The sequence below is a fragment of the Brachyistius frenatus genome, unplaced genomic scaffold (genome assembly GCF_029030835.1).
Source record: "Brachyistius frenatus isolate BFR_SWC_R1_liver_20210118 unplaced genomic scaffold, ASM2903083v1 Contig_236, whole genome shotgun sequence".
NCBI classification, from domain to species: Eukaryota; Metazoa; Chordata; class Actinopteri; family Embiotocidae; genus Brachyistius; species Brachyistius frenatus.
Window position 1 is genome coordinate 132,952 of NW_027210835.1, and position 11,591 is coordinate 144,542.

The following is an 11,591-nucleotide window of genomic DNA, read 5'->3' on the forward strand; positions in this document are numbered from 1 at the left end:
AGTCTGTTTAAATACCGAGAGATTATTTAGGGTTCATCATAATAAATGTCAGAAATGATATAAACAATTATCTTTAAAAAAAACCCAGCACAAACATAAAACGACATTTACAGAAACAGAAACTGAACATTTAAAACGCAGGAGATGTGATTCTCTTAAATTCATTAAAAATTCTAGAGTTTGGTTGGAGGCTAAAATCGGTTGTTTCTCAGGTGGAGTTCTGAACGACAAGTCTGAAGTTTGATGATCGATCAGTTATCAATATTCTGTTTTCAGATACGCTCATTGAACATGTTTACATCAGACAGACAGACAGACAGGCAGACAGACAGAAACAAAAAAAGAAATTAAGACAGGCAGGCAGAGAGACAGACAGACAGGCAGACAGAGAGACAGACAGAGACACAAAGACAGGTGAGCAAGTCGACAGGTCGTCCTCTAATTGATGACTAATATGTTTGTTTGTTTTGGGAGAAACACTCAAGTGTTTTCATAACACACACCTGAGAGAGAGAGAGAGAGAGAGAGAGAGAGAGAGTGTGTGTGTGTGTGTGTGTGTGTGTGTGTGTGTGTGTGTGTGTGTGTGTGTGTGTGTTTCTGTGAATCAGCAGAAGTATTGCTGTGTATGAAATGAATAAAACTCACCAACCAAACTGTTGTTTTCTGAGGATTTCAATCCCATTTGATTCAGAAGTTATTAATTACCAGACTTATTAGTTACTGTTTACTTCCTGTTTTTATTTTGTATTTGTTCGCCCCCCCCCCCCCCCCCCCACACACACACACACACCCTAGAGGCTCCTGACTGTCTCACCTGTTTTCTCACTTCTACCTGACTTCTCGCGGAGCTGCACGCGCTCTCTGTCTAGAGGAGCCACGCAGTTGATTGAAATGTTTCATTTAGTAAAAACTTTAAACTCATCACTTCCGGTTTCACAAAGTTCCGGATTAAAACTTTGATTCAGTTTTAGATCTGGTTTCTTTTGTCTGAACCGAGATCCGGATCAGAACCAGAGGGACTGAAAGCAAGACCAGGACCAGTCTCAGGACCAGGGTCAGGGTTAGGACCAGGACCAGGAACTGTCTCAGGACCAGGACCAGGGTTAGGGTCAGGACCAGGACCAGGAGAATGTCTCGGGCGGAGGAGCGCGAGGCGGACTGTGTGTGTTCGGTCGGGATGAAGTTCACGTGGGACATCAACGACCCCAAACTGCCGCAGGTATCAGCCGATAACTGATCAATAACTGATCGATGACAGAGGCCCGGGTTCCCTTCCGGTTTATTTCTCTTCTTTTAATTGAAAATAAAAAAGAAGCAGAACGGCGCCGCTCCTTAAATCGTTAAACAGAAATTGACCTGAGGTCTGTTTTTATTTTAAATATTTTTTCAGAATCATTTTATTGATCAGGTTTATCAATAATTATACATGAACTGTCACATTTTATTGGACCAGAAAACATTTACAGCAAAAACACGTGAAATACAGAGAAAATAAATGAAGAAGTTAAAAATCTCTAAAAACTGCACGGAGTTTGGTTGCAGAGCAGAACACATTTAAAATCCGTTTCAGATTGATTTTCTGAAAGTGTCTGAAACTCGTTGATTTTGTTCGCTGATTAATGAGAAGATTTAAAAAAAAAGTTTACTTACAAATATATAAAAATGGAATGAAAATAAATGAGAAATATATTAATTTAATTTAAGAACAGGAACCTGTGACAGAACAGGATGATGCAAACAGACCACATGTGAGGATAAAATATTACTGTTAAATACAAATAAGTAATATTCTAAAAAGGCTTTATAGATTTCTTAAATCTTCTAAAAATTCTATAGAGTTTGGTTAGAGGCTGTAAATCTTGATAAAGTGCTTAACAACAGAAACAGAGATAATAAAAATACAGAAAAATAATTACTTAAATAATAAAATGCTGTTTAAAAAAAAAAAAAGTTCTTAAATCGTCTAAAAATTGTACAGAGTCTGGTGGGAGGTTTCAGCCACTGTTTACCTGCGGACTGAACAGATTCAGAATTCAACATCTATAAAAAAGAAAACAAAATAAAAACAAACCATTTTAATTGAATTAAATTAAATTATATAGCTGACAGTGTAGAGAGATAAATATATTGAAAATATAATTAAACATAAATTAATAAAAAATATTAAACTCAAATGTTTTATGATTTAAATTAATCTTAAATTAGAAAGAGTTTAAATGGAGTTTGGTCTGTTGATTCTCAGCTGACGTTTTCTTTAACTCTGTCGTTGTATTTTACAACGACAGATGGTGAGGAAATAATTTTAATGATCGTCTCTGCCACACACAATATTGATCACTGATCAATAATCAAACTGATTCAAGCTGTATTGATATGAAGATAAAAGAGGAACAGAAGTTTTAAATCCTCTGAAAAATGTACAGTTTGGCTGCAGGCTGAAAGCCATCATCAATCAGGCCTGAACGTCTTTGTAGTTTCTTCACTGTTGAATCAGATTATTGATCAGTTGTCAATATTTTCAGTTGTCATATATTTAATGTTTAATATGTTTTTATGAACCTCATTTCATTTATGTCCACCTGAGAAATTATAACCTCCAACCAAACTCTGTACGATTTTTAGACAATTTAAACAAATTATTACCTCCAACCAAAGTCTGTACAATTTTTAGACGATTTAAGAGAAATTATATTTCCAGTAAATATTTCTGTGATGTTTCTAAAATTCTGCTCCAACAATCTTTTAGTTGTGAGTCCAAACTCCAGCTGCAGAACTCCACCTAAAAAAAATAAATAAATCACAAATTCAAGCCGCCAACCAAACTGTGCACAGACAATGATTAAATCTGATGACTGAAGTGGAGTGCCGTGTTTCCTGTAAATCTCTGATTCTGAGTCCACATACAGATTTTAGATAAATCTCATTCATGTAAAAAAAAAAAACAGTCCAATCAAAGATGTTCAGCCAGAAACAGACAATTGTGTTTATAAACTCTGAAACTTCTACCAACCAGACTCAATGAAGATTTTGTTCCATTTAAGAAAATCACAACATTTCTTAATTTTATTCAAATGTTTTTCTCCACATTAAGATTCTGTTGTCTGATAGTCAGAATTTTAGATCAAACCTGTATTTCAGTCTAATTATTTTTTTTATATTAAATGTTAATCAGTTTGATTAAAAGATTTTCAGAGGCAGAGTTTGTGTTCAGAGTTGCTTTGTTTCCTCTAATTATTTTCTGTTTCTGACATCGTTTTCCTGAAGATTTCATGGTTTTCACACAAAACTAAACCTCAGATTTAAGTTACATTACTATAATCCCTTAAAAATAAGGTACGTTATTATAATGCCTTAAAAATAAAGTCCGTTATTATAAACCCTTAAAAATAAAGTACGTTATTATAATCCCTTAAAAATAAAGTACGTTATTATAATCCCTTAAAAATAAGTTACGTTATTATAATCCCTTAAAAATAAGATACGTTATTATAATCCCTTAAAAATAAATTACGTTATTATAATCCCTTAAAAATAAGATACGTTATTATAATCCCTTAAAAATAAAGTACGTTACTATAATCCCTTAAAAATAAAGTATGTTACTATAATCCCTTAAAAATAAAGTACGTTACTATAATCCCTTAAAAATAAAGTACGTTATTATAATCCCTTAAAAATAAGCTACATCATTATAAACCCTTAAAAATAAATAAAATAATAATGATTATAATAAAGATTCACTCTGACGTGTTTTAATACAACAACCTGGGTTATCACACAACATCTACACACAACATCTACACATTCTAATACGACGATCAGGATCAGATTTCTGCTTATTTTAAGGTTATTTTTTGTGTGTAGATGTGTGTAAATGTGTGTAGATGTGTGTGTGTAGATGTGTGTAAATGTGTGTTGATATGTGTGTGTGTAGATGTGTGCAGATGTGTGTAAATGTGTGTTGATGTGTGTGTGTAGATGTGTGTAAATGTGTGTTGATGTGTGTGTGTAGATGTGTGCAAATGTGTGTTGATGTGTGTGTAGATGTGTGTAGATGTGTGTAAATGTGTGTTGATGTGTGTGTGTAGATGTGTGTAAATGTGTGTAGATGTGTGTGTGTGTAGATGTGTGTAGATGTGTGTGTAGATGTGTGTAAATGTGTATAGATATGTATAGATGTGTGTGTAAATGTGTGTTGATGTGTGTGTGTTGATGTGTGTAGATGTGTGTTGATGTGTGTGTGTAGATGTGTGTAAATGTGTGTTGATGTGTGTGTGTAGATGTGTGTAGATATGTGTAAATGTGTGTAGATGTGTGTGTGTGTAGATGTGTGTAGATGTGTGTAAATGTGTGTAGATCTGTGTGTGTGGATGTGTGTGTAGATGTGTGTAGATGTGTATAGATGTGTGTAGATGTGTAAAATGTGTGTAGATGTGTATAGATGTGTGTAAATGTGTGTAGATGTGTGTAGATGTGTATAGATGTGTGTAAATGTGTGTTGATGTGTGTGTAGATGTGTGTAAATGTGTGTAGATGTGTGTGTGTAGATGTGTGTAAATGTGTGTTGATGTGTGTGTGTAGATGTGTGTAAATGTGTGTAGATGTGTATGTGTAGATGTGTGTAGATGTGAGTAAATGTGTATAGATATGTATAGATGTGTGTAAATGTGTGTAAATGTGTGTAGATGTGTGTGTAGATGTGTGTGTGTAGATGTGTGTAGATGTGTGTAAATGTGTGTAGATGTGTGTAAATGTGTGTTGATGTGTGTGTGTAGATGTGTGTAGATATGTGTAAATGTGTGTAGATGTGTGTGTGTGTGTAGATGTGTGTAAATGTGTATAGGTGTGTATAGATGTGTGTAGATGTGTGTAGATGTGTATAGATGTGTGTAGATGTGTGTAGATGTGTGTAGATGTGTGTAGATGTGTATAGATTTGTATAGATGTGTGTAGATGTGTGTAGATGTGTGTAAATGTGTGTTGATGTGTGTGTAGATGTGTGTAGATGTGTGTAAATGTGTGTTGATGTGTGTGTGTAGATGTGTGTAAATGTGTGTAGATGTGTGTGTGTGTAGATGTGTGTAGATGTGTGTGTAGATGTGTGTAAATGTGTATAGATATGTATAGATGTGTGTGTAAATGTGTGTTGATGTGTGTGTGTTGATGTGTGTAGATGTGTGTTGATGTGTGTGTGTAGATGTGTGTAAATGTGTGTTGATGTGTGTGTGTAGATGTGTGTAGATATGTGTAAATGTGTGTAGATGTGTGTGTGTGTAGATGTGTGTAGATGTGTGTAAATGTGTGTAGATCTGTGTGTGTGGATGTGTGTGTAGATGTGTATAGATGTGTGTAGATGTGTAAAATGTGTGTAGATGTGTATAGATGTGTGTAAATGTGTGTAGATGTGTGTAGATGTGTATAGATGTGTGTAAATGTGTGTTGATGTGTGTGTAGATGTGTGTAAATGTGTGTAGATGTGTGTGTGTAGATGTGTGTAAATGTGTGTTGATGTGTGTGTGTAGATGTGTGTAAATGTGTGTAGATGTGTATGTGTAGATGTGTGTAGATGTGAGTAAATGTGTATAGATATGTATAGATGTGTGTAAATGTGTGTAAATGTGTGTAGATGTGTGTGTAGATGTGTGTGTGTAGATGTGTGTAGATGTGTGTAAATGTGTGTAGATGTGTGTAAATGTGTGTTGATGTGTGTGTGTAGATGTGTGTAGATATGTGTAAATGTGTGTAGATGTGTGTGTGTGTGTAGATGTGTGTAAATGTGTATAGGTGTGTATAGATGTGTGTAAATGTGTGTAGATCTGTGTGTGTGGATGTGTGTAGATGTGTGTGTGTAGATGTGTGTAGATGTGTATAGATGTGTGTAGATGTGTATAGATGTGTGTAGATGTGTATAGATTTGTATAGATGTGTGTAGATGTGTGTAGATGTGTATAGATGTGTGTAGATGTGTATAGATGTGTATAGATGTGTATAGATGTGTGTAGATGTGTGTAGATGTGTATAGATGTGTATAGATGTGTGTAGTTTGTGGATTATTGTGCGATGTTGTGTGGAGACTGTACTGCTGACTCGACTCTTCACTCTGTTGATGCTCAAACAGAAAAAACTGGTTTTTATATTTTTGTTTTCCGTAAAACCGAAACAGCAAACTGAGAGTGAGTCATGTGACTCAGAGTCCCACTGATCAATATCTCTGATCGGGCCTCAGACCTCCAGCAGCCAGAGAGCTCCGTGACATCACTTGTCTGTACCGAGTTACTAAGCCTGTTTATTCTCTGTCTGGTTCGGGTTCCGGTTCTAGTTCTCGGTGTGGTTCTGGTTCTCAGGCTGGTTCTGGTTCTCAGTCTGGTTCTGGTTCTTGTTCTATGTGTGGTTCTGCTTCTCAGTCTGGTTCTGGTTCTTGTTCTCTGTGTGGTTCTGGTTCTCGGTCTAGTTCTGGTCCTTGTTCTCTTTGTGGTTCTGGTTCATCAATAATCCTGATTATTAACTGATGCGATTAAAATATCAGAAACAGAGTTTTGTGTTGACAAAGTAGAAAATCTTCCTGAGAAATAGACGATTCATAAGAGACTGTTTGTAAACAAACACCTGAAATGTTTGTTATTTACATCTTCATGTTTGTTTACTTCATCAATCGAATAATGCAACAAACAAAACTATAACAAAATTAGACTGTGGAACCCGATAGAACCTTTTTAATGACACCAGACACACCGATCGAATTGAATCCCGATCAGTTTATTGATCTCTCCCTCCTGTCATGTGACCTCCAGCCAATCAGGAGATTAACTAACTGTTCACCTGTCTGTAACCTGTCTGTCTGTCTGTCTGTCTGCAGGACACCAAGCAGTTCGACCCGTTCCAGGAGTGGACTGACGGTTATGTTCGGTACATCTACAGCGGTGAGAACCTGTTTGTTGTTTAAACAACAGGACGTCATGTGACCCGTGTGTTCCGTCATGTGACCCGTGTGTTCCGTCATGTGACCCGTGTGTTCCGCTGTCCGGTCCAGGTGAGGATAAGAACGCTCAGCGCCACCTGTCTGGCTGGGCGATGAGGAACACCAACAACCACAACTGTCAGATCCTGAAGAAGTCGTGTCTCGGGGTGGTGGTCTGCTCTCGCGGCTGCACGCTGCCCGACGGATCCAGACTGCAGCTCCGCCCCGCAATCTGTGACAAGGCCCGGCAGAAACAACAGAGTAAGAAAGATCCGGACCAGAACCCGTTCAGGTGTCCTCAGGAGTCCTCAGGCGTCCTCAGGAGTCCTCAGGTGTCCTCAGGTGTCCTCAGGAGTCCACGTTGACCCGAGCGGTCTGTGTGTGTTTCAGAGAAACTGTGTCCGAGCTGCAGCGCTGCTCTGGAGCTGCTGCCGTGTCGCGGCCACAGCGGGTATCCAGTCACCAACTTCTGGAGGGTCGACGGGAAGGCCATCTTCTTCCAGGTCCTCCACCTTCACCTTCAACCTCCACCTCCACCTCCAACCTCCACCTCCACCCTCCACCTTCACCTACACCCTCCAGCTGTTGTTTCTTGTTGATCTTGGTTTTGTGGTTCTTACATTTATTGTTGTTGTTGTTGTCGTCCAGGCTAAAGGGGTCCACGACCATCCCAGACCAGAGTCCAAATCTGAGACTGAAGCCAGAAGAAGTTCGGTAAAGCGACGAGTCAGCTCGCCTCCGTTCACACCCAAGAGACGACTCATCGAAACCCAGGTGGACACCAACAAACAACAAACAACAAACCACAACAGCTGTTATTTAGTGTCTGTGTTGTTTGTGGTTTGTTTATTGTTAATTTGTGGTTTACCGTTTCAGGCTTTAGGCCCCGCCCTCCTCTCGTGTGTTGAACCAGCAGACAGAATCTCCTTCATCGAGCCCAACTTCCCACAGCATTACCCAGCATTCCAAAGCCCAGAACCCTACTACAACCCCCACAATGCACTGGGAGAGGCCCCACCTACACTCCAGAAACCAGCCAATCCCAGGCTATACATGGGCCGGCCCAGTTACGACTTCCAAGGATATCTGACCTCACCTTCATATCCTGTGACCTCCGAACTCTGCGACCCCAGGTAACCTTAACCCTAACCTTCAGACACACCAAACCTTAATCTGGCAGTGTAAACAGGTTTAAACCAGATCCTTCCTTGTGTGCAGGGTCGCGCCGGTCCTGGGTTGCTCCTCATCCTCGTCTTCTTCAGCAGCTCCTCTTGGCTCCTCCTCCTCCTTCGATCCCCAGACGAAGCCTCCTCCAGGCTGGAAGGAGCTACTGAAAAGCTCCGCCCCCTACGGTGACAACCACCATTACTACAGTGCCGAGTATCCCTGCCGTTACCCCAGCAACACGCCGGGGTCCCCTGCAGCCCTGCAGACCATCATCACTACGACAACCAAGGTGAGCTGCCTTCATCAATAATGGCATTTCCTGTCATTGTCCCCTGAGGCGTGTCGCTTCCTTTAGGGTCCCCTGAAGTGAGGTGCGTCACCTCTTTCAGGTTCCAGAGACATGGTCAGACGTGAGACCAGCAGGTGTCGGTGTTAATAGTAAATGTGCTTCTGTTTTCACTGTAAACTCAACATGTGCAGCTGAAATAAAAAACCTGATCTGTGTAGCAACAGTAAATAGGGGGCGGGGCTTAAACTGGTATTGTTCCTGTGCTTCTCCTCAGGTCTCCTACCAGCCGTGTCCGAAGCCTCCGGCCGGACTCCCGTCCTACACCCCCTGTGCTCCCCCCAAACCTCCTGGCCTCCCCAGCTGCTCTTCCATGCTGGAGGATGCCTCCTCCTCCTCGTACTCCACGGAGGTGAAGCTGACGGAGGAGTCGGGTGGAGTCATCAAGTCTCTGTCGTTCCAGCCTGAACCTTTGCAGACCAAAACTGAGCGGGCCGACAGCTACGACTACCGCTACGCCTACCCCAACACGTACCGCTATGACGACTACTGACGCCGTTACCATGACTACTGCTGTTAATGCAAGTTCTGCTGCTGCTGAAGGAGATACCGTTGGTCCGCCGAGGAACATCAGAACCAGAACTTCAGTCTGTCAGATGTCTCTGAGGGATGGACTTTCTCATGTCCAACTTGGAGGACAGGAAGTCTGAAGTCTGAACTACTGTCAGTGGTTCCCCGGAACTTTTAGCCACATCTCATGATCCTCATCAGAGAACGCAGGACACATCTGTTGATCATCTTATTTATTTTGTTTTCTTTGTCGGATCTTTCGTGAACACTGAGGCTCTCTCTCCTGTATCTGTTTCAAAATAAAAGCTCCCATTTCAAATCAAAATCCCTGTTACAACTTGTTCCACAGCTCCACACTCAGCAGTGTCTGCTGAAGAAGAACATGAGTCAGGTTGAAAGCTTCTCTGAACACCAACAAAGTGTGATCTTGTGTGGACGCGCTGGGTTCAGACTTCAGGGAGAACCGGGTCTTCATTTTAAAACCAGGTCTAAATCAGTTGTTGTTTTATATTTGACGAGATGGGTGCCATTTGTTTAGCTTTAGAAAAGCTTGTGGTGACGTCTGCGTTGAGTTACGTAAGTTAACTTACATATGATACACGTTGACTTTAGTTTTCAGACAGACCTTGAACAACTCATCCTGTGTTTAGATCCTCCTGAGGTCACTAGAGGTGACTAGAGGTCACTAGAGGTGAATAAAGGTCACTAGAGGTCATTAGAGGCGACTACAGGTCACTAGAGGCCACTAAAGGTCACTGGAGGAGAATAAAGGCCACTAGAGGCCATTAGAGGTCACTAGCAGTCACTAGGCCACTAGAGACCACTAGAGGCTATTAGAGGCCATTACAGGTCACCAGAGGTCACTAGAGGCAACTAGAGCCCATTAGAGGCCACCAGAGGTCCCTAGAGGTCCCTAAGGTCCCTAGAGGTCAGCGTCCTGATGTGTGGACCTGAGGAAAACAACCAGCAGCAGCTGAAGACTTCTGAGAGGAAACAACGTTGATGTGTTTTAACTGCTGTCTCACTTTAAACTGTTTCATTTTATCCTGAAATAAACTGCTGGAACTGCCCTTTAAAACTGAAGCGACTTCAGAGTTATTCAATTTAAAAATATACTTTGACTCACCTCTTGTGTGTCTGTCTTTGTTTCACTTTCTGTCCTTTGTATGACTGTTGGCCCCGCCCCCTGATTAGTTCCACCTGTCCCTCGGTGTCCTTCCCTCCCTGCTGTATTCAGTCTGTGTGCTCTTCTTCTTCCCTCTTTGTCACTTTGTTTCAGTTTCCTGTCTGTTGCTGCATCTTTGAAACCCAGAGAACACAAACCACTTGAACTGTGTTGCCATGGCAACAGGCTTCTCCAACATGACGACACGCCCGTTTTTAACATGCTGTCAGCGGGCGTGTTGAAGATTTTCTGATGCGAGGGTCAAGGAAGAAAACTAATACCGTGACGATGCTACGCTCCCTTCACGTGTAGGACGGGCCGTCTCTGAGTCGTATACATGAAGTCATTGCAGAGGCCGCTCACATGCGTCCCTGCGTCCCCTCCGGGGCCTCGAGCCTTGCAGTGAGAACCCTGCAGCAGAGGATCAAAGAGACGGTGTTTGGAGGACGGCTGGTCTCCGTCTGGATGAGTAACAAATGTTGTTTTGACAAGAACACGTCGGAACAGGAACGCTGTCCTCGCCATGAACCTTCAAACCATCAGACAGGTCCTCCTCCTCCTCGTCCTCCTCGTCCTCCTCCTCCTCTTCGTCTGTCCTCGTCCTGTCTTTGACTACCTTCAATAAAATCACTCTCTACTGAACTCATTTGTTACGTCCCCGTCATTTTACACCAACATCCACACACACACACACTCAGACACACACACACACACACACACACACACACACACACACTCAGACACACACCTGCTGTGATTTTATAATCAGAGGAAATAAGACTTTCCAGTGACGTCACCTGCAGGAGAACCTGCAGCAGTCGGCTGCTCTTGAACAAGAAGCTGCTTCCTGGAGGTTCTGTGACGGTCCGGATCCGTTCTGCTGGGTCAGAACTCGGGGCTGCTGCTGTCTGTAAGCGGTTCAGAGTTCAGGTCATTATGATGGAGGACAGATCAGAACGACGGATCAGAACCTGCTGAGGTGGATGAGGACGGTTTCCAGGAAGGAGTGAATTCCTGAAGGTGAAGTCCTGCGCTGTGATTGGCTGCTGGGTAGAAGGTGTTTTGAAGCTGCAGCCCTCACCTGTCGCTCACCTGTAAACTAGGTGAAGCAGATAATCCTGAGCTGAGTAACTCTATCCTTCCACCGGCAGCTCATACTGTCCTCTTATCTCCCCATCTACTCCTCATCACCTTCATCATCTCCTCCTCATCATCTCCTCTTCATCATCTCCTCATCACCTTCATCATCTCTTCATCATCTCTTCATCTCCTCCTCATCATCTCCTCTTCATCATCTCCTCCTCCTCATTTTTTCCACACATCACCTCCTCATCACCTACATCATCTCCTTTTCATCATCAACATCTTCATCATCTCTTCTTCTTCATCACCACTGATCTTCATCGCTGCCTTCACACGCAAATCATTTGATCTTCTTCTCCTTC

The 11,591-nt window shown here is 41.8% G+C and overlaps 1 protein-coding gene across 2 annotated transcripts; it reads left to right on the top strand.

The window, feature by feature from the left end:
• Positions 1-876: 876 nt before the first annotated feature.
• Positions 877-10,064, top strand: gcm2 (glial cells missing transcription factor 2). Of its 2 annotated transcripts, XR_011311907.1 has the most exons (9): positions 877-1,219; positions 6,857-6,920; positions 7,031-7,219; positions 7,349-7,461; positions 7,607-7,732; positions 7,835-8,091; positions 8,177-8,414; positions 8,689-9,850; positions 9,881-10,064. XR_011311907.1 is itself a non-coding variant. In XM_069720218.1 (8 exons), the coding sequence occupies exons 1-8, from the start codon at positions 1,130-1,132 to the stop codon at positions 8,962-8,964; spliced, it is 1,353 nt and encodes a 450-aa protein (XP_069576319.1). In that variant the 5' UTR covers positions 877-1,129; the 3' UTR covers positions 8,965-10,064. The 2 variants fall into 2 exon arrangements, 1 of the variants encoding a protein (XP_069576319.1); XM_069720218.1 differs by having other exon boundaries at positions 8,689-10,064.
• Positions 10,065-11,591: the final 1,527 nt, after the last annotated feature.

Excerpts from the sequence above, each read along its gene's own strand:
- gcm2 (XM_069720218.1), top strand. The coding sequence starts at position 1,130 with ATGTCTCGGGCGGAGGAGCGCGAGGCGGACTGTGTGTGTTCGGTCGGG. Across the intron at positions 7,220-7,348 it reads GGCCCGGCAGAAACAACAGA|AGAAACTGTGTCCGAGCTGC; the intron begins GTAAGAAAGATC and ends TGTGTGTTTCAG. Across the intron at positions 7,462-7,606 it reads GGAAGGCCATCTTCTTCCAG|GCTAAAGGGGTCCACGACCA; the intron begins GTCCTCCACCTT and ends GTTGTCGTCCAG.